We start from the raw sequence: 23,764 nt of genomic DNA on the forward strand, positions 1-23,764 counted from the left end.
CACTCTCTGCCTTGGTTTTTAAGGTAGGTTTCTCATTGAATGCGGAACTCAGCATTTTGGCTTGACCGGTCACCAGGTTCCAGGATGCTCTTCTGTGGAGTTAGAGACCTGTGCCGCCGGCTTGATGTCTTATGGGTGCCCGGCCTCTCAGCTAAGGTTTCGATGCACAGGTGGGAGGCGCTCTGTGAGTGAAACCGTTGGACTTTCAGACAGGCCTGGGTGGGGCTGTAAAATACTCCACATTAAAAATGCCTGCCTTTGAGAGCAGGGCTGGTTGGAGCAAGTGCAGGGATCACATCAGGAGGCACATACACTCGCTTTACTGAAGTAGTACCTGAGAAGAATTGCAGCTGAGGAAAAGCCGGGCTGAGGGACGTGGCTTATTGGCAAACACAGCAGCTTTGCTCATGCTTTACCCCGAATCAGGAACACTCTGCCCCCCGACCACTGAGACGGCTGACGGCAGAGCCTTTCTCTCAGGGAGGCTTGCTGCAAAAACAGTGTTCTCTCTATTCACAGACAAGTGCACAGAGAAACCCAGGAGAGGCTGAACTGAGCCTCTTGGAGGAGAAGTGGAGGAGAGGGAGCCAGGCCTGTTTGTCTGGGGGTGGAGATTCCTCCATAGAACATGAGATCAGGAGAAGGTGGCTCTACGAAGCACTTCCACCTTCGTTGGGCTTTTTTTTTTTTTTTAGTTATTTTTTAGCTTTATCTGTTTCCTAGGCGTTGCCGAAGCATCCATGCAACCTGCTTTTATTTATTTGCCATGCTTTAGAAAGCCCGTGTGATCTGGGTAGCAGGGCAGCCACCAGCTGGTTTTGCCACACTTGTGGTAGCTTGGCTTTTCTGTCTCCTTAGAGTTATGCAGATGCTAAAAACGGAAAGCTCTGCATTTACACTTACGGATTCCATTTCCTCCTATGTCCTTTGATTTATAGGACTTAATTGAAATTGCTTCACATGAATAGCAAGTATTGAATGAACACTTAGGTAGTGGATACAGAAATTATTTGTGAAACCTCCTTATTTTTTGTTAATCTTTGTAGAGCTCTGCCGTGCCTTCAGCATACATCGATAATAACAAAAAGAATGTTTTCTGAGGTGTTCAAAGTGATGGCGTTAGAGGGAGTGGTGTTTCCTACCTTGGCACTGTAGACTTCCTCAGTCTAGATCCCGTGGCATGGTTTGTAGTGCTGCACCGGGAGCTCTTGAAGGCCGGGAGCCCTTGCCTCCTGACTCCTGGTGTCAGGACACGGTGTATATCCACAGACTACACAGGCCTACTCCCTAGTAACACATTTGCCATTTGTAAGCAGCATCAGAGAGGGTGAAACATTCTCTGCTGCAGCTCACTATTAAACAGCCTCCCTGTTAAACTTGTTTTTCCATGCATGTACGTTATTAGTAGCCATTTCATTATCATTTCAAAGACTATTTAAAACTGTTTTAGTGGTTCTCTGTACTGAACTTGGGCCTTCTAAACTCTAAGCAAGCACTCTACACAGCCTCACTCTGTAGCTCGGGCTAGCCTTGAATTCAGTGCGTACTTCAGATTGACTTTAAATGTGTCACCTTTTTGCCTCTACATCTGGAATACAGAGTATAAGCATGTGCCACCACGCTTGACTCAATAATGCTTTTAAATACTTGGATTAAGGGCAGTGAAGGCATGCTGAGAGTGCAAAAAATAGTCTTCTCAGGGAAGAGCACACCAATGGCTTATCCAATACCAAGTGTTCAGCCCTGAAACACACCTACAAGTACCATTATACAGACTGAGCAGATTGTACTTATGCATTTAGGAACATATGTTAAAACATATATATATATATATATATGTGTGTGTGTGTGTGTGTGTGTGTGTGTGTGTGTATACACATGTATATAAAACAGTAATTAACAAAAAAGAGACAATGAATATGAAAGAGAGCAAGGAGCCATATAGAGGGAGGAAAGCGAAGTGGGAAATGATACAATCTCAAAAAAAATAAAAAAAAAACAATTAAAAAATGTAAAGCCATAACAAACAAATTAGGTTTCAAATTAAGAAATCCTCACAGGTATCTATAAGAACTTTATGTCTGAGCCATAAAAGGAACTATTTTTGTGTGGTAGGAATCTAGTTTTAATTAAAAAGATATTTTTATTGTGGTCATAGAGTGACACATTAGTAATATAAAATGAAAAGATACGGTTACATTAATACCATTGTTTATTACAATTCACGGAGCTTGGAAGCACTTAAATGTTTGCTTATTTAGTCATTTAACAAGCATATTTTTTTTACACCTTCAAAATGTTTATTTTGAAATTAAAGTATGACTTCATGTATATGCTCCTGTGTGTAAAGAAGTCACTAACTTTATCTTTACAATGACAAAGATGCCTGAAAAGAAAGTAATGCTTAAAGCCGTCAGCACAAAAAGGATAGGTGTGATGACCTCCTGGAAATCAAAATTAAGTTAAGGCTAAGAAATTCCAGGGATCTGCATGTTTAGGGGAATCTCCACAGTTTCAGGGGTTTGATAATCTACCAAATGCACCAAAATTCTAGAATAACTGGCTCTCCCCAGAGTAGCTAAGGAATTAAAATCAGTCAGTGGAAGTGAGGCTTAAAGGAATTCAACTGGGAACGCTGCAGCTGCAGACCGTGACGCCGGAGTTGTGGGATGGGCTTGTCATACACTGTGGATGAAAAGCACGTGAAAGCCATAAAGGCCTTCAAAATAGGACCCCAACAGACTGGGTTGAGTAATATTAGAGAACTCTGCACTTTCCCGCAGCTGTCCTCCATAACAGCGAAGGCCAGTAGAACAGTGTCTGAGAGCAGAAAGAATGCAAGACAGAAAATTTTGTCTCTGCAAAGTAAAATGTAATAACACTTGAACTCTAGAACGCAGAGAAAAACAAGGACCCCACTAGGACATTGCATTCTCAATTAGATAAAAACCTTTAAAATTATTTAAAAGCATTTAAAAATTTTAAATATCTTGGGACATTTTCTAGCTATCATTTTGATACTGACTTCTAGTTTAAATTCACTGTGTTCTGGCAGCATATGTTGTATAATTCCTATTTGTTTTAACTTAAAATTTCACCTATAATTTGTAATACAGTCTTTTTGGGGAATATTTCTCAAAAACTTGAGAGGACGATGTATCCTGCTGTTTTCACAGTGTATATCCTATGTTCTGTCCAAGTTGTGTATATACATTAATGAACTGCTGCATGCTGGATCTATTAGTTACTAGAGAAAAGATGTAAAGCATCTCTAGCACTGAAGACCTACCAAGATCCGTCAGAGTAGAAAGTTTAGTATGATAAAGATTAATAGATACTGGGCTGGAGAGATGGCTCAGTGGTTAAGAGCACCAACTGCTCTTCCAGAGGACCCAGGTTCAATTTACAGCACCCACATGCTGGCTTGCACCTGTCTGTAGCTACAGTTCCAGGGGATCTGACACCTTCATACAGACATGAATGCAGATAAAACACCAGTGCACATAAAATAAAATTTAAAAAACTTTATATAAAAAAGATCGATATGGTACTTCTCTTAGTTACAGTTTTATTACTGTGAGAAAACACCATAATCAAGGCAACTTGCGGAAGAAAGAGTGTACTGAGAGAATACAGTTAGAGGGTTAGGGTTCGTAGTCGTCATGGTAGGAACACTGTAGCAGGCAGACATGGAGCTGGAACAGTAGCTGAGAACTCACGCCTTGATCCACCAGCTTGAGGCAGAGAGACTGGCTGGCGTGGACTTCGGAAACCGCTAAGCCTGCCACCTGTGACAGACCTACTCCAACAAGGTCACACCTTTTAATTCTTCCAAACAGTTCCACCAGCTGGGAAGCAAGCGTTCAAGCGTATGAACCTGTGGGGGTATTCTCATTCAAACCACCATAGCACTAACTTTTACTGATTCCAAGTAGCATAATTTTCTTCATTTTAACATCTGAAATTTGGACACATCACAAAATTGATGCCCTTCAGGTATAACTGGTAACATTTTCCCCCTTAGTGCTACATAAAATAACGTGTTTATAACAGTTTATGATGATGTGTGAAATACTGCACATTTCTGAATGCTTGTTGTTCTCATCTTGAGAATCAAGATGAAAATTATATATTACTTGCCTTGGTGTTTTTCTAAATCCAGCATATTATCTCCATAAACTTATTATTGGTGTTTTGTAGAGAAGCGGTTTTCTCAATGCCTTATACCGAGGCTTAAGTCTTTGGGTTCTCTTAACATAAACTGTACCATAAAGTGTTGTGGTAGCAGTCACCTTTCTTTTATTGACTAGCATAAGCTGCACTGATGTGTTACTCACTACCTGATTAATGGCTCATTACTTCCTTGCAGAAACTGCAGTGTGTCTTAGTATTAGGAATTCTTGAGTTGAATTTCCACTTCTAGATTGGAGATAAAGTCTGTGCTTGACCAACTAGAATTTGGTTTTGGATAAGCTGCTATCATGCAACTAATTTTAGTGATCTTTATAGCCAAATAGATAATTGTAGCCCACAGATGGCCTCCTAACCTTTGTGAGCTATCTTATAAGAGATACCAGTGTGTAGCAAAGGAACTGGCTGTTTTTCGGAGCTTTGTTTTCACTGTGGAGCAGTAACAGTAAATACTGAAGTGGCCAAGAAATAAATAAGTAAATCAGCCATTGAATATATATAAGAGAGCTGAAAGGCTGAAGAATCTACAAAGCCAGTAATTGACCTTTGAGCAATAAGAATTGACTGTGATTTCATGCATTAGTAGTGAGCATTGTTTAGAGTTAACTTTGTCTGCTGCTGATTAAATTCCAGTTTGAGGCAAAGTGCTCCCTATCTCCTTTCTAAGCTCTCAGCAGTTCAAGTCATTGCTCACTGTGAACTCATTTCTCTTTGCGAGATTCAAACATGATAAAACAATAATGAGAAGTTAAAAATCAGGGTTAGAAAAAAGTATTTTAAATCTGTAGCCTTTCTGAACGGGAGAAAAGCAATTATAAGGGTTTGGAGAATCAATACAAATTGATGTTTTATACCAAAGAAAGCTTAAGGCTTTGAGTCCTGCTCTCACTGCTCTCACTATATAAATACCAAGAAATCAACGGGCCCCAAACCAAGCCACTAAAGATTTACTTCCAGCAATTATTGTTGATATTCAAGGCAGTGTTGAGGATTTGGGTTTGGAGAACACGTTTTTAAGCATAGAAAAAAGAAGTTTAAAAAAAAGTTTGTTCTGTGAGAGTTTTAAACACGGAGACAGTGTGCTTTGATCACATCCCCCCTTAGTCCCTCTCTTCCAACTCTACTCACACCCCTCCCCACCTACACGTCTCTCCCATGACTTGGTGGGCTATTTTTTTAGACTACCGAGTGCAGTTAGTTCTGCGGGTATATACGTGAGCTAGGACAAGGGGTTTCCATGTACTCACCAGAGTTTGTAAATCACTTACGTTTTGAAATGAATATAAACAGTGTATATGGATTGTCATTAACTGTTATATGCTTCTAGCTTATTAACTAAGGAGTCTTAAATAGTCTTAAATAGTCTTCTTTCTATTAAAATGTGTAGTGTTTCATTAAAACTTATTTGGACTCTGACTATATTTGGTCTCCTACCTCTTACCATGGGAGATCTGATGAGGGTGTTGAAATGAGAACTGAGTGTGGGATTCCCTGAGCCTGGGAAGCTGAGACTGAAGCTGAGTCGTGGCTGTTTAAACCCAAAGCTCAGTGTGGAGCCTTGAAGAAAGCCTTGGGAGAGGGAAGTGTGACTCTGTGCTTCTCAGGTAGTGCAAATCCAGTAGCGGAGGCCTTCCTGTGGGACAGTCACTCTGTGCGTGCTTGGTTCTTAACTCCTCTCCTACTGATGCTCTCCGCCGACACTGTCTACCGACGACTCAGAGGCTTATGAAATCCACTACTGATCTTGTAGGGATTTACCACAGATGGAATAAATGACAAGGTGTTAGTGGGGCAGCATTTATTAATGGTTGCTAATATAGGAGTTATATGTAAATCAGTTGGCTTTCTTTTGTCTCTTATTAAAAAAGCCTGAATTCAACTAGATGGGAATAATAGTATAAAGACTACTTAGCTATAATTCTGAATTACTGGCGTTTATTACAGACTGGTATGCTTCATTATTAATACCAAGTTGACAGCTTACACTGTGTTGGTGCCTGCTTAAAAATGGGGCTTGCTTGATTTTATAATACAGTCACTATGATGAATAATACTTTGAAAATTATCTTCTTGATAGAACTTATGTGTAGGCTCAGATTTTACCAAACCTACTTTATTTAGGGTTCTTAAGCCCCTTTACTTCCCTTCCAACCTTCTGCAACCTTAGGTTAGGAGATTAGTAGGGAAAAGGGTTGTAGACCTATTTTATCTACTTCCTGCTGATTGGGGTCAATGGGTCTTTAGGGGATTACCAAACTCAGTCGTCAGGATGCCAGCAATCCAGTCTGAAGGCCAACACCAAGCAGCAACAGGATTCAGAAGATAGGGACAAATCAGCAAAAGCCACAAGACTCAGTTGGACTGCGCCAGAAGTTCTCTGGAACATCTTTCTCTGCAAAGTCAAATGTGGAAGCATGAAGATGAGCCCAGCAATGTCAATCCAAAAAGCTCTGAAACACCGAGTGGGCCTCTCTCTATCCCATCTCCACAGATGTTCTCAGCTAGTCAAAGTCATGCCCCTTACATGTAAGGGGTCACAGCAAAATATCATGTGCCCTCTCATACACCAACCTGGGCAAAATATCACATGACAAAACTCAGTCTTCAAACAACCCAGAAACTTCTACTTCACTATGTGTAGAATGTTTTACTCTGTGTAATGTAGAACCTGCTCCTAAGAGTAGAGGGTGTGAGGGTGAAGAGGAGATAAGTTCTTGTCATGTTTATTGCAGCTTTCTTTTCCTGGCTCCAGTCAAGCTCTTACCACTCTGCACTTCAATACCTTCACTGGAAAAAACCACCACGAGTCTACATACCTCACCCAGATTATATGAAGAAAGATCAAAGAGCCAAAATAAGCAAAAGAGGTTTTAACTTTAAAGACAGAGTTAAAATGCCTTTACAGAGAAATTAACAAAATGGAATTCCATCCCTAGACTATTACTTCCTATCAACTTGGTTTCATTGTTTTTGACCTAGATTGATTTACATCACAGAGTTTTAGACAGTGGGGAGACTAAAGGTCATTTCTGTATCTTTCTTATTTTTACATTTTAGCAGTTTCTTCTTTGTAACCCTGGAAGTGCTTTGTCTTTGGACCCTGAGTGCCTGGCATGCATGGAATTTACAAGATAGCTTATAAACATTTCTTAAATGAGTTTGCAGAACTTAATGTTTGTTAGTGTAAGGGAAAATATCACTAATAAGATTTCATGGTTCTTAATGTATGACAATTCTTGACCTCAAATTATATGACAGAGCCATGATGACATAGACAACATTGTAGTAGCATAAAACCAGACATGTAAATCAGTGGAACAGAATAGAGAATTCCAAATAAATCCATGTAGGTATAACCACGTAATGTTTGGCAGAGTATATTCAGAGGATAAGGGACAGGCCTATTCAACAAGTTGTTCTAACAAAACTGAATATCAACCGTGGAAAGATGACATCAGATCCCTATCTCTTACTCTGTATAAAGAGGTATTTAAAATATATATCTGCTATGCTGAAATGGAATGTACTTCAAGATGCTGGTATGTTAGGACTTTGTGAATATGACTCCAACAGCACAGGAAACAGTCCAGAAAATAATAGCTGGGAATATGTGAGATTAAAAAGTTCCTTACAGCAGTTGAAATGCCCAGCACCCACCCAAAAGTCTAGAAGGTCAAGTGCATCTTTACCCCAGGCGCTAGGAGGGTGGGGGCAAGCAGATCCTCAGAGCTTGCTGGTCTCTTAGGCTGACAGTTGATGAGCTCTGGATTTCATGAAACATCTTGTCTCAAAAGATAAGGGAGAGAAATAGAAGACACCAGACATGCGCCTTTGGCTTCGGAATGCATGTGTGCACACACTTAAGTTACAATACATACATAGAATTTGAAAAAAGGAAGTCAGTGTCCATAGCCTTAGCCATAAAGGAAATAGAAATTAAACTGCTTTGAGGGACTGGGAGATGGCATTATGGGTAAGATTACTTGTTCACCAGCATCAGGACTTGGATTGAAGTCTCTTGCTGATCTGGCTGTGTATGTGTATAATTAAGAACATACCCAGCGAGCTTAAAAGTACACTTATGAGCATGTAGTACTCTGGCACAGGTGCACACACAGGCGCTCGCTCGTACACACTCTGACTGCTTTGAGATTTTATCTTACCTTAGTCAGAATGTGCATTATTAAAAACAGGCGACAAGACATGCTTGCAAGGAGGTGTAGGAAAGGAACCCGTATTCACTGCTAGGAGTGTGGAAGTTTATCCAAAAACTAAAAGTCGGACCACTGTCGAGCCTGCTTTCTCAGAGGACTCGGTATCTGTCACAGACAGGTATGCCCATCCACGTTTATTGGTGAGTTACTCAGAATGTCAGGGGATGGAATCATCTCCCATGTTCATCACATATGAATGGATAAGAAAAGTGTTGTATTTGCATACAATGGAATTTAATTCAGCTGTAAAGAAAATATTTACAAGTTTCTGGGAAAATTGGTGGGCCTGGAATGTATTGTGTCAAGCCCTGTGACCCAGGCTCAGAGGACAAGTGTGTGTGTTCTTGTTCAGATGGAGTCAAGCCTTTAGTGTTTAAGTCATGTGGGTGTGAGCACTAGTGTGGGCTAGGAGGCTAGAAAGGGACCACAGGGGAAAAGAATGTGGAGGAAATGGGAGGACAGCAGAACACATGTGACGTGGAAGCAGAAAGCAGACTCCTGGGGTTGGAGGAAAATCAACACAAACAAATTTTGTTTGTAAATGCTATAATGAGACCTAATGCGTTATCTGATAGTTAAAAAAAAAAGTTAGCACAGAGCTTGACACAGAGAGAATAACTTATCCAATGGTTAGTCACTATTAATAGTAATATAAATATATTATCAGCTTGTTAATATTTGACCAGCATATTAAACCAATACAAATATATTGATATGATCACAGATCTTAAAATTCATATTAAGTTTAATCTATATGTTATAGTTACTATATTAATACATTCCTGTTATATGAAATCAAATATTAATATTTATTTTAAATATAATTTTATTAATAAAACATTACATTAAAAAATCTCACCACTTAAATTTTTTTTCATGGCTTCTTTTCTCAAACCAGATTTGCATCTGCTGGTGATGATGGACTTATAGTTGTGTGGAATGCCCAGGTATGTACCAATTAAATGTGGATTGTAATGAATAGATGACAGGATGGTTGAATACTCATTCATTAATACTGTGTGGTACTCAGTATGCTGCCATATTATTATCATGTGGGATTGGCTAATATGTGAGAAGGGTTAAAGACACTCATTTGCAACAGGGACTAATGTTTCATAATATTTTAAGTGTGTGTGTGTGTGTGTGTGTGTGTGTGTGTGGCCAGAAGAGGTCTAGGATCCGGGAGCTGGAGTCACAGGAACAGTGACCCCCCTGACCTGGGTGTTTGGCAACAGCAGCAACAGCCACTCCAGCCTCGGAGAGTTTAAATCTTACTGAACAAACTTTGGGTAGTCATCTACTATGCAGTGACATCAAAAAAGAATTGTTAGTTTTTGTAAGATGGTCCAGTTTTTCATTCCACCTTGTATGATAGCATACTAAAAATTCTTGTCATGCTTGACCTAATCTGTGTAACTGTGTAAGGAGGGGGGGGGTGCTGTCTTCTGGGGCTTCTCCTTGTGGTCTTTGTTCTACAGGTTGCTGTATTTTTATTTTTTCTTCCTTGTTTTCTCAATCTAGTTATCTTCTCACTGTCAGTCCTCATTTTTCTGCAGTCTTGCTTAAAGGGCCAGCCTTTAACATCAAAGTGTCCATAGAGGTGGTTCCAGCCCTCCTCCCCCCGACGCTGCGGGCTCAAGTGCCCATGTGAAATTTTGTACATACTCTCCTCACATCCTCCCATGTACTTCAAATTACCTGTAGCGTACATATCATATGCAAATATAGGAGGAAATAATGACCAGTCAAGTCTTTCCATGTTCAGTACAATTTGTTCTCTTTTGATTGACTGAGACATGGTCTGGCCCAGGTTGGCCTTGAACTTTTATTCTTCTTGCTTGGGCATATTGAGGTCTGGGATTACAGATATATACCACCACACATACTGAAAACAATGTACTTTTAGTCTGAGAATAGTTGAGTCAGGCCAGTCATCTTGGTACACAGCTGTAATGAGGCGGCTCAGGAGATCCAGGCTAGCCTTAGCTTCATAATAAACTTGAGGCGAGCCTGGGCTATATTACTGTTTCTAAATAAACAAAAAGTGAAATAAGTTGAACCCATGCTTCTAAAACCTCTGGATGCAGAGGGCCAGCTGTGCCGTAAACACGATCATGAGCTCCTGCAGCCCTGGGAAGATCTGAAAGGAGGTGGGGGGGGGGGGAACTGATGGAAGACGATATTGAGCGGGTGGAATAGCTGCTGGCTTAAGCACGCCTGGAGAGCACTGCGATTTTGTTTCTTCTATAAAGAAGTTAAACTGTGCACATGCGCCATAGACTCCCTGTTTTCTTTCTCCAGAGTAAACTTCTGCAAGTTGCAGAGCTTACATGGTCCTAAAAGCTACAGGAGAGATTATTTCTTTAAACCGACTATGAGAAATATACTAAAACAACATACTGACTAGAAAATAGAAAAACTATCCACAGCTGTTTCTTTTACTTGTTTAGATTATATCTATTTGATTGCTTAAACAATTTTAAATTCCAAACATAATTTTAAATGGCATGTATGTTTATTTTCTACATAGTCTTAATGTTATTTAAGTTGGAAAGTGTTAGCTTCTTGACATTCTTTCTTGTATTTCAGACAGGAGAAAAACTTCTGGAACTCAGAGGACACACGCAGAAGATAACGGCTGTCACTGCATTTCCTTCCCTAGACTCTTGTGAGGGGAGTAGGCAGCTTATCTTGACAGCCTCTGCCGACCGGACTGTTCGCATATCCTTAGCCTGGGACCCAGCTGTGCAGGCCTGTGTGCTCTGCTGACCAGGGTGGTTTTCCCATCTTCTTCTGAGACACTTCCTGAAGTGTCCGGTGATTGGAAGTAGTGGCTGAGGCGGCCCTCTCTAGAGCATCCAGTTGTGCAAGAGGGAGGGATGGAGGCACATGGCCTTAAAACGCTCTCTCAATTAGGGAGCTCAGGATGAGTTAGACTGGGGAATAACTTATTTCTCCCTCATGTATGGCAAAATGCACTTAATTCCCTCTGCCTCACCCCTACCCCACAAGAACCTTTGTTGCTGCTGAGTCAGTCGGCACAAAAGTGCACTATCCTCTGCCCAGTTTTAAAAACTTGGTATTCTAAAACAGTATTTTTTTTTAAAGTAAGTTACTTTTTGCTTTCCCGTACTTTCCAGTTAGACTTTTCCATATGACAGAAATGGTAATGTTTTATAAAGCGCTTGTGTGTGCTAGGGATAGTTGTGTCTTACGTGTTTATTGACTTATCTACCCTTGAAAATGGCCCTATGAGGTAAGACTTCGTCATTGTCACAGATGAAAAGGTAGAGATAGCAAGTCGCCCAAGGTACATGCCATTAAGGTGGAAGTGGCCAGCAGCCCACGTGCTGTCCGCCCACGTTCTGAAACTGTGCGCCACACCCTCCTGATAAACAGTGAACAGAACAACGTCATTACGAAGGTTGCATTGTGGAGCCCGTGGCCAAGTGCTGTGGCGACTGCAGCCTCCATTGTCCTGCTTCACTGTCACGTGGCTGACAAGTCTGCTCGCAGACTGTGAAGATCAGAAGCAAGCCCAAAGGAGGAATGCTTTTAGACGCCTCTAGACCCAGGCCTGACTCGATGTCCCACTTTGAATGAGTTCAGCAGCTGGAACAGTCTCTGGGTAAATGTGTGCAGGGAGAACATCTCAGGAAACCCTTGAAGTGGGTGACCCCTGTGTGCTTGCGAGGGATCTGGTCAGATATTTAGACCAGTAGCCCTGTTACTGCTGCTTGTGTGAGGAAAACATCATCTTGTGGATTCAGGCTCTTGTCATTTTATCCGTAGTACAGAGGTAAGATGCTGGGGAACTTACACACACCACGTGTGGCATGGCCCATGCGGCTGTTCACGTTACTCAATCACTTTGATTTTAAAGTCCCAGAGAACTTTGATATTCATGTTAGGGATGTTCTCAATTTGCTCTCCTTGGACTTTCACTGTTAATTAACTTTCTGAAGTAAACATTGGTGGTAGATTTTTGTGTTTGTTTTTGTCAAGTCAAGGTCTTAAGAACCAACGTTGCTTAGAACCCAGCACTAAGCTTTCAAATAGTGGGATGAGTGGAAAGTCTATGGGGTAGTGTCAGAACTGGGAGACTGAAGGCCAGGAAGCATTTTCTGCTTAGGGAGAGAACGTGCTTAAGACCGAGGCGTTTGTTTAGTGTGACCTGAACGTTTGAATGTACAGATGTCTTTTTTTTTTTATTAACTGCATTTGAAGAATAAACTAGAATTAATAAAAAATTCAAATGCAATTAACTAGATTATGAAATTAACTTTACGTTTTTAATATAAAATATGTATCAGACAAGATATAAAATGCATTTGCCATACATTTATATTATTTATAAGTATATTATATGGTATCTACATGTATGTGATATGAAGATGAACACCACAGAGAATTGTGTTCAAAGTTTATAAAGACCATCATGTTCCTTCAGTCAACTAACCCTCACCCTGTGGCGAGAGGCCTTTCCGCTGTTTTCATTGACACAGTAACACGTAGTTACACGTAGGCACAGGTAGTCATGCGTGTCCACTGTATAAGCTGTGGGACCTTTGGGAAATGTTTAGTATAAAACATGTACATGTTTGCTATATCGTGGCAAACTGTTCCCGCCGTACACTTGAGCAGGAGTGCTGCCAGGCCCACGAGCTCACGAGTGCAGAGCAGGCCTTGCTGGGCGCCTTCAGATGGCCTCCGGTGAAGTTGTAGCTCACAGACCTGCTCCTGAGGACAGGACTTGCAGTGTACACACTGCTGACTTAGACTTTGCTTAATGCTTTTCTGACTGCTTATACCTGTGACTTAATTGTTAATTAGAAATGTTACCTCGTAACTAAAGTTTTAAAATTCCATTTGGAAATTGTTTCTTAACGTAAGTGTAAGTCTGGGACTGTGACACCGGCAGACAGATCCAGAGAGTCCCCTGCCTGCAGTCTACCGTGAAGGTAAAGTCTTAAGCAAGCTAGCTTTTTATGGCAATGTTTTTGTTGTTGTCAAACGGTTTAATAAAGTAGATGAAGTTACTTCTTCAAGTTTTATGAAGTATTGCTTTCATATATGTCTACAGCCATTTGGTTTTTAAGACTAGATTTTTGGGAACATATGTATGAGAATGTTTCACTGAGAACTGAGTGACAAGGTGGGGCCTGGTGGGCTACAGCAGACCCTGATAGAGGAGCCAGCACTCGCAGAGCTGTAGGGGGAGCTGTGCTGTCTCTATGCTTTGGCCAAAAGATAGGGAGGTGTTCGTGCCTTGACCTTTTCTAAGGCCATGAGGACATGTTGGTTTCTTATATCCAAAACCAATAATATGCCAATTCCATTTATTCCATCTTTTTATAAACAGGTAATATTGGGACTTTGATGGCAGGAATGCTGCCATACATGGGAGAAACAAATGCAGCTAAGTCCTGCTTCCTTGTGATTCCTACAAGAGAAAGGAGCTCGTGTGTTCTGGGGAAGCTAGCACGTTCTTCCGCTGCTGGCCAGTTTGGGAAGAGCGTCTCCTCCATAGCTTTGGGGACAGTGCCATCCCTCTTTTGCTGTGTACTTACTTGTGGTAGGCTGGCTCATTATTTCCCATGTAGCGTCTCTAGCAGTTGTCTCTATTGTGGTGCTGTGCTGTTCTGTAATGCCAGCTTCCTAAAGCTCCTGTGGAAGGAGGTGCCGGGCACGGTGTTCTTAGAGCTAATTTAGCGGTGGGGTATCCGGGAGACACTAAAACACTCACTGTATCGTACGTGATCTGAACAAATGCCGCACGCACTCCTTTGAAGGTACTTCTTACTATCGGAAAAGCTAAAACCATTAGTTTTCAAGTGTTGAAGGGACATGGAAGAATAAAATAATGGTACATTTGGGGTCTTCTTACACTGGTAAGAATATCTTGTTGGATTAAAATGGATCTTGTGACTATGTGGTAAAAATACTTTCAAAAGAGGTTTTTGTATTTGCTTGCTCCTGTTGTACTTTTGTTTCACAAGAAACTATTTACAAAAAAACAAAACCGAACAAAACACGGTTCACTATAGTTTAGTGGTTCGGGTTTTCTTAAGTGACTTTTTAGAGCAATACAGATCTAGAACTCTTAGTTATTATTTGACCTAGTAAAGTTTTAAAATGAAGATTGGAGTTAACACGGAATTATATTAAATTGGCTTCTTTTTTTCTATTTGTTTTGAGATAGATATACTTTTCTTAGAAGGTAGTTTGGTACTATGAAAGCTCTAAAAAGTGATTATATGCATCAACTCAGAGTTTTTACTTCAAGGACGCCCTGCAAGGGAAATAATGAGACATATAGATAGGGGCTTATGGAAAGAAATCCAAACTACAGATTAGTTTTTATAAGTGGGTGTTGGAAGTGTGGTAGTGTCTTATGAAGAAAAGCGGAGTGCTTGGCCAAGTGAGGGTGAGCCCAGGAACGTGGATGAAGCTGACTACCAGAAAGTCGGTGAGTAGAGCAATAGTCCGCAGCAGCCACATGATCCATGTCAGTAGAGGCAGGAAGGCATCCAGCCAGCTCCAGCATAGTCACTCTTTACAGATCCTGTACCCTCATAGATGGCCCAGGACGTCCTTTATGAAAAGCCAGTGACCAAATACCAAAGCTGCAGACTGAGTACTTTCTCCATAATGTCAGGAGTAAAATAGGAATGCTTGCTCTCAGCACTCACCTGTTTAGCTTGCACTGAAGGCTCTCGACAGCAAAATTACACAATAAAAAGAAATGAATGAATGTTTTATGCTTTTCTTTTATGAGAAAGAACAACTAAAACTTTCTGTATTTATATGTGAGATGATCCTATATGTGAAAAATCATAAAGCCACACAAAACTGTTAAGGCTAATAGATTAACTTAGCAAGCTTTCAGGGTAACATGATTGATAATAGAAAAAAATCAATTGTAATTCTCTAAAATCAAATGGAGAAAATTCTATTCACAGTTATATCCAAAAGAATAAAATACGTAGATATAAGTTTTTTTTTAAAGTAGGGGATGTATATATTAAAATATTTAAAACACTGTTCAATAAAATTTAAGAATAAGTCAATAAATTTAAAAACTAGGGGCTGGAAGAGATGGCTGGGCAGTTAAGAGCACTTATTGTTCTTGCAGAGGACCTGAGTTCGATTCCCAGTACCCTCATGCTACTTTACACAATCATTTGCAATTCCAGTTCCAGGGGACTAGAAGCTCCCGTGGGTACCAAGCATGCAAATGGCATGTATACATACTTGTAGGCAAAATATTCATACAAATAAATCTAGAAAAAATTGGTAACTGATTCTCATCATATATTCATGGGTTAGATTTAATATTAAGATTTAAACATTACTCAAAATGACCTACAGTCTCTATCATAAAATTAAATCTGTGTTTTTGTTTCAGAAAGGAGCAAACTAGCCTGAAACTTGAAGTGTAAAGGATCCAGAATAGCCAAAACATTTCTGGAAAGAAAGCACAAAGATGTGAGACAATTCCTAATTCTAAAATTTGCGTAAAGATACAGTATTAGGACAGCGCATTACTGGCATAGTGATGTAGAAACAGATCAATGGAATAGAATTGAAGGTCCACAAATAAAATCTCACACGTATAGACAGTTGATTTGCAAGGGAGCCAACACTTTTCAGTGGAAGAAAGAACACCCTTTCACCATATCTGAGTCCAGATATGGTGTGCATATATGGACTTCCTGTTACAGGAGGCCGATACAGGAGAATCATTTGAATCCATGAGTTCAATGTCAGCCTGGGCGACACAGTGAGACTCTGTTGTAAGGGGAAGAAAGCAAAGCCATCTGAACATGTGCATGTAAAAGGAATAGATTTAATCGGTAATAAGTGATAAATTAGGCCCCATTAAATTTTTGTTCTTCAAAGAATACCATTGACAAATTGAAAATACAATCCAAAGAATAGGGGAAATATATATAAATCATTTATTAAGCATATTAAGATGTGCAAATAACTATTAATAAAAAGAAAAGAAGCACAATTAAGAATAATTTGAAAGAAATTTCTCCAAATGAGCAATTAAATGTATGAGAAAAAGTTCATCATCATTAGTGAGAGGCTCAAACCCACAATAGGAAACTATTTCGTATACACCAGCACCACTAATGTCCTACGGATAGGGCTGGAGTGTTAATAAATACATGGAAAAGTCATACTGTAGTTTATGCATTGCTTATAAAACACTACAGTGGCCTTCAAACAGTTGGGCCATTCCGTAAATTGTTAATAGCCGCCTGTGTATAGTCCTACCCCAATTGAAAACATGTCACACACATGCATGGGTAGTGAATGTCAGAGCCCCAGTGTTCATGCTAGTCAAAAAATAGAAATAGCCTAAGTAGCCATCAGTAGTGAATGGAGAAACAAGCCTACGTATCCACACAGTAGACTAGTGCTTGGCGATAAGCAGAATAAAGGCTCCTGTAGAACCCCAGGGGCGAGACAGGTAGGCTCTTGAGATAGAAACTTCATTTGAATGCTTCCAGCTTTTTCTTTTATCTGATTTGAAAGTAGCGTCATCCTGAGCCCAGGTAAGACCAGCAGACCTCCCTTCTGTCTCATTCAGTCTTTGTCTGTGTTCTCACTCACCCGATTCACTTGTGAGGACACAACTCTGAAAGAAAGGGGCCCTAAGCTACCATGTACAGTAAAGGATTCCACACCGTGGAAACACTTAAGTCTATCAAACACAATTATTGAGAATTAACTGAAAAATTAAAAACCAGTTCTATTTTCCATTTTATTTTAAAAGCTTTAAGGGCTCTGGGGGAGTTATCTGTTAGTGATTCACAAGTGATCCGACAGCTCGGTGGCTTGAAGCAGTGCTAAACGTCCAGTCAGGGATAGAGAGCCTCCAGCTGAGTGGTGCAGGGTCTTACACCAGAAGGCTTGTCTAGGCTGAGAACCTGCTGCCCTCAGGCCCACACCGTGGCTTGGTATGTATTGCTCTATATTGCTCACAGGCCTCAGCTTCTTGCTGTGCCAACTGTGTTAGTGTTGGGAACAGGTAATTCCCAGCATCTTCTGCGACTGCCTTAGGAATCTTCTCCAGAGTCTGTGAGACAGTAGTCCCTTAAAGAGCTCATAAACAGAAAGAAGAAAAACAGCCTATCAAACAGAGGGACTTCAAAGACCTTGGGGACATGAAGGCTAGAATTTCTAAACTGAATACATTTCAAATCATTTTGCAGTGCTTTACTGTTCTTCAGAAACTAGACGTCTGGCTCTCCGGTGGTAATGACTTAGGTGTGTGGAACCGAAAATTAGATCTGCTGTGTAAGAGCAACTACCTTTCTGACACAGGTAAAGAAACTAATCAAGGTAATTATGGAAGCCAGTTGAAGCCTGTGAAAGACATGGTTGAATCTTTAGAGACCTGGCGCAATTGAAAGGTCGGTGTAGGATTTCTTTTGGTTGCTCTGAGGATGGATTAGATATTTGATTAGTATTTTTATGTGACAAATAACTTTCACATTCATATGTATTTTCTTTATACCAAGTGTTGGTATAAATCTCATATTTCAGTGTATCTCATACATGATACCGTGTGTTTGGATGAGCTCCGCCCATCCTGTCACCCTCACTTGTGGGGCTAGTCTTCCCCTCAGAAGTCGCCCTTCTTCCATATACGAGAGAAAACTTGCGACATTGTCTTCTCACATCTGGCTTCTTTTGCCTAAGATGATGGCCTTCAATTTCAACTATTTTCTTGAAAATACTCGGGTTTTGCTCGTTATGGTTGGTAAGATTCTACTGTGTGGAAGTGCATCGTCTCTGTGTGTGCACATCCCACTGTCTTCATCCGTTCATCCGGTGGTGAGCGTGCAGGCTGATCCCTCACCGCCCTATTGTAAGTAGTCTCCCAGTGAACATGGACGCATATATGTACAGGTTAACCTTTAATTACAGTATGTGCCATGCCCAGGCATGGGCTAGCAGCACCGTGATCACTTAATAGTCTGCAGTTTTATGTATCTTTATATGTATGTACACACACGAGTGTGTGTGCACACACACATGTGTGTGTGAGGCCCTGACACATGCATGAAGGTCAGAGGACAACTAGTGAGAATCCTTGTGTCCTCGGGCTTGGTGGCAGACATCTTTTTCCAATGAGCACTCTCCCTGGCCCCTAGTAAAATTTTTCTTGAAGATGAAAGATTTTCACAAGTTTGAGGCCATCCTGAGCTATGAGTGAGACATCCCACCTCAGAAACCAACCAACCAACCAACCAACCAACCAACCAACCAACCAACCAACCAAACCATCCTCCTCCCTCTTCCAAGTCCTTCTCTTGTGCTCTTTCACCTTTCTTCCATCTCTTCCATGCGGGCGCAGATCTGCTTGTGAAGTATGCCCAAGCGGAGGAGATGTTAGGGCGGACATGCTCTTGGCATTGCAACGGTGCTGCTTGTCTTTGACAGGAAGGAAGGAAAGGAAGTAATGCAGACATCCATTGTGCACATGTTAGAAATTATATATATATAATAGCGAAGTAGAAAGATCAGCTTCCTTAGACAATTTCTTGTTAATGTGGTCCAGTAAGTCACCTTAATGCTTGAAGGTTTGGTTTGTCTGAAACCCTTTTATGATTCAGCTATGAAAAGATCCCCCCACTCTGTGCTGAAGGCCAAGGGTAGGGTTATGTGCGGCAATCCAGCTACTCAGGAGGCTGACACAGGACTATGGTAGGCCATTCTAGACACCATTGCAAGACCCTGACTTTTGAAAGTCACAGCAGCACCAATCAAACCCTACCTACTAAACGTTATGCAGATCAATGAAGTGTGGTGGTTTAAAGTCATGTGGATAATGTAAGTCGTTTGGAAATGCACTAATTAGCTGTAGATGTGCTGTTTGAAGGACGCTTGTGTAGCTGTTGACCAGATCACTTCCTTCTGTGTTCTTACCCAGATGCTCTGATAGTCAGGGTTCTAAGAGCAACAAGCAGCTGGGTATCCTCCAGTCTGCTCAGGCCGACACTGTCGGCCTGGACTAGTGTCTAGTGTCACAGGCTAAAAGCTCAGCTGGCAAGGTAGTTTCCTATGCCATCATTCCATTTATGTGCCCGCTTTTTGATTTGTTTTTGATTTAGTTTGGTTGTTTTTAGGTTTGACCTCCTGGTTATAAATCAGGATTCAGCTTGCTAGAGTGACTCTTAGAACTAAGGGAATCACATTTACCCACTTACATTCTGTTACAGGAGTACCGAAGAAGACCTATAAAGGGCAAGGTGGGAGGAGGGGCACAGAGCCCTGTGCATTCCCTAAGTGTGCACCCTGCAGGAACTGTCTTATGTCAGCTTTGCTGACTCTGTCTAAATCCTGTCCTGGCTTTTAATGGAGCCTTTATTATGTAGATATGGTTAATTAAACCATTTATTCTAGTGGCCAACATTACCTTGTGACCCTCTGTTCTTGGAGGTTGAGCGGTAAGGCTGGAAGTACCAACCTTTCCTCCTGTCATCGCTGCCACTGACTGTACAGACACTGGTCATTCCATTAGAACACAGACGGTGTCTGCAGAGATTTAAAGGAGTTTAGCAGTGTCAGCAAACAGGATTGAGGCCAGATCTGTCTTTTGTATTACCCTATTAGCTCACTTAGTGCCAGGGAGCATGCCTAATCTTAACATTTACATTGAGGGAAAATCCAAGTTCCATGTCTCCTTAAACCAGCCATCAAAAATGGCTGATGGTGAGTAAATATATGGGAATGGCTGAATACACCACGTTACCACCGTAGGAGCGATATTCAGAACCTACTAATGTATCGCAAACTCTTCCAGAGATACTAGAAACTTACTCAGTTTCCATGTGTAAGAAAGAAAGGAAATGTTTATACAGTAGGCTTTGAATATGTTTTATGGGGAGTGACTAATACAAAATTGAGAAAGCTTTATTTTTGATGTAACCCATGAAGGAAAATGATTTCCTTGTTTTACATTTTTTTTCTGAAGGGATCAGTGCTTTGGTTGAAATCCCTGGGAACTGTGTCGTAGCAGCAGTCGGCAAAGAACTGAGTGAGTGTATACATACATTTTTTCATTATGTTTGTATACATATAGCTGCATGAATATATGTATGTTAGTGTGAGAGAGAGACAAAAGCAGTTTTATTTCAGAGATGTCTGCCACTGTCCTAGCTCTGGCCTTTCTGGGGTTGTTGAAAATGATACAGGGTAAACATTTTCAAAGTGTTAGGTCAAATTTCTTCTTCTTGTCAACATAGTACATTATTAATGTCTTCTATGAACTTGATTAAACAGTATATTGCCCATTATAAAATCATTTAGCAGTAGAGTTTCTCCCCATCACGAAAGGTTCTCTGTGGTGCTAGCTGAGAGGCTTTCTGACAGCCACACTTTGAACATGAAAGGCTATGAGAATTTAATAATCTTGCACATTCTTTGGCAGGTGGCAAGACATTGTCAGAGATACAGAAAGAAATGTGTCATGACCTATTTTCCAGAGAGGAATTTGAGGAAAAGAGAGACTTTGATAGTTGATTATCAGCACCCGGGAAGGATGTGCAACCGTGCCACTTTTTAGATGAGGCCTGCCTGTCCAAGCACCCACAGCACTGGCTCCTGTGGCCCAGCAGAGCAAGTGTCCACTGTGGACTCTGAGCATTTGGCGGCAGTAACTGGGCCTGATCACATTTGGTAGCTGGAAGTCCTAGAATGTCACAGATGGTTTGTAAACGCTGGTTGATAGAGCCTTGATTTGATTTGATTTTAGGTTTTATGTGTTGATTACAGTTAGAATTTATGGCTTAAATAAAACTACTTCTTGAAGTCAGATAATAAATCAAGGAACACTTTCGGCATCTATAGTCAAGAAATTAAAAGCTTTATTCTCAGAGAATTTATTATTTAATAGTATATGCCAAAAAACCAAAAAGTTGTTTGGTTAATTTTTTTTTCCAGCTGAAGCCTTTGCTAAGTTGAAGGCCAGGAATCTATAGCTGATTTTGTAGCAATGCTTACTGGCCTGGACACATGAGTAGAGAGAATTGATAGTGAAAATGGTTTAGGGGAGTGGCCGCTCACTGGCCTCGGCAGGAGTGGAGTGGTGTTCCTAATGTGTGGTGGTGAAAGCAGAGGCAGCAGGGCTTGGGACTGCGTTTTGGAAGTCAGTAAAGGAGGCAAGATGAAAGAAACCCCAACTAGGGTTTGGTACATACTTTAAGCATCTCATGCATTTGAAAGAAATGGTCTCAGCTGTCATAATTGGGTTCTTTTTGGAGATTCTTTTCAGTGTGACATATGTTTTGCACAGAATGCTTTTTGAGTAGAAAGGTACTTTTTGTTCTTTGAACATTTTAGTAAAACAGCTGCCTTTTAGTAATTTTCAGGCTGCAAGCACCCACAGAAGGATTGCCGGAATGGGATATTACTGAAGTCAAGCGCCTTCTTGATCACCAGGACAACATTTTGTCGTTGCTTAACATCAGCGGTAAGCTCAGTGTGTACATTTATGTTATGTATGGTTTCGGAATTTCCATCTCATCTCATTCCAATATTTCAGAATCACTGCTCAAATAACAGTTTAAATTAGTGGAGATTGTAGTTATCTCCTGCTGTAAGCTTTGAGTCAGGAGAGCTTGGCTCAAGTCTCCTAGTTTGGCAGGTCTAAGACTTAGGCATGGGCATAACTATGCCGAGATGCTTCTGCTGGCTCTGGGTGCTCACTACAAGCTGCAGATTCTGATGCTTGGAGCACGTAGAGTTCTTCAGGAACAGCTCCACCCTGTCAGTATGAACAAGCTGAGTATGACATTAGATGCAGGAGAGGATCACAGATTCTGGCTCCTGGCGTTTAGTCAGTCCTTCTAGATGAGTGACGGCTGACACCATCAGCCCTGAGCTGGGAGATCTGTGAGTCAGATGGGCAGTCCTGCTGGACTGCTGGGAATATGGCACAGCAGAAAGAGTTGCAAACTTGAACCCTGGAGGCCTGGGGCTTGGGCTGCCTCTTTTAGAGGAATACATCATAAACATGAGATGGGGTGAAAAGGAGTATAGAGAACGCAAAATGCAGACTTCTTGTGCCATTTGGTCCCATTTTCAGAGGCATCAGTGAGCATCCTTCCCAGCATCTTCCCCTTATCAACCAGCATCTTACAAAACCCGCTTGCACATCTTTCTAAGGATCAGGTTGTCTGCGGTGCTGGAAGTAACATGGATGGGCACCTCTTTGTATCTGGAAGCTGTTTTCTCTATCCATGAGTTACCACTTTTTATCTGGATAACAACACTTTGAGCCTCCTGGGGAAACACTGAACCATGATGAGGTCCTGGAGCTTCTAAGGAGGACAGGTCTGGCCCACTGTGTTGGTTATACCTAGTTACATGTCTTATTTTAGTGGCGAAGCACTGATGTCATTGAACAACATGGCTACTTGAGTGAAGATGGCTAAGGGAGCCTTCATGGTCCAGCTTTTGTGTGCAATATACTGTTAGGATTATAATTTAGTTTTTGCTTCCATGCCTCTTTTCCCCTCATCCGCCTAAAACCAGTGGCCCGTTACTAGGTTTATATATCACAACAGAAGTACATTAAAACAAAACAAAATAAAATAAAAAACCCCAACTATTTCTTGCCTGGTGTGGTGGCACAGGCTTTTAATCACAGCACTAGGGAGGCAGAGGCAGGGGGATTTCTGAGTTTGAGGCTGGCCTGATCTATATAGCAAGTTCTAGTACACAAAGAAACCCTGTCTCAAAAACTCAAAAACAAACACACAAGTAAATAAATTTAAATTATAGTATAATTATACTTCTGTTTTCTCCTTCCTCCCTTCATACTCTCCCATATATCCTTCCTTGTTCTCTTTAAAATTCATGGCCTCTTTTTTCATTAATATACATATACACGTATGTATATGTGTGTACGTCGTGTAGTGTTACGTGTATATATGTTTTTAGGGCTGAGCATTTGGGTTTTTTAAGGCTTGGAGAGATGGCTCAGTGGGTCAGAGAACTTGCTCTATACTCATATGGACAGCTCCCCAGAACTCTTAGCAAAAGCAGGTGTAGCTATATGTGCCTGTAACCACAGCAAGAGAGGGGTGAAGGTGGAAAAAGGAAAGTCCCTGGGGCTCGCTGCCTGCCACCCTAGACAAAGGTCTATCACCAGCTTCAGTGATAGACACTACCTCAAGGGAATAAGGTTGGAGAGCTATTCAGGGCATCCAGATTCACCTCTGACCTCCACATGCATATACAGAGGCTCACATTCCTGCATACACATGTGCAACACACACATATCACACACACACACACACACACACACACACACACACACACACACACACACACAC

The 23,764-nt window shown here is 41.1% G+C and overlaps 1 protein-coding gene across 1 annotated transcript in view; it reads left to right on the forward strand.

Moving 5' to 3' along the window:
* Wdr41 (WD repeat domain 41) overlaps positions 1–23,764 on the forward strand; it is a 44,154-nt gene that overhangs the window by 9,633 nt on the left and 10,757 nt on the right. The window contains exons 3-8 of the mRNA XM_055598358.1: positions 9,304–9,352; positions 10,995–11,126; positions 13,304–13,366; positions 17,633–17,744; positions 20,401–20,463; positions 21,787–21,897. Of these exons, the coding sequence (XP_055454333.1) occupies positions 9,304–9,352; positions 10,995–11,126; positions 13,304–13,366; positions 17,633–17,744; positions 20,401–20,463; positions 21,787–21,897 (530 nt within the window). The remainder of the gene's footprint in view (positions 1–9,303; positions 9,353–10,994; positions 11,127–13,303; positions 13,367–17,632; positions 17,745–20,400; positions 20,464–21,786; positions 21,898–23,764) is intronic.

Source organism: Psammomys obesus, unplaced genomic scaffold (assembly GCF_907164565.1).
Source record: "Psammomys obesus unplaced genomic scaffold, mPsaObe1.curated_primary_1811, whole genome shotgun sequence".
Classification (NCBI taxonomy): Eukaryota; Metazoa; Chordata; class Mammalia; order Rodentia; family Muridae; genus Psammomys; species Psammomys obesus.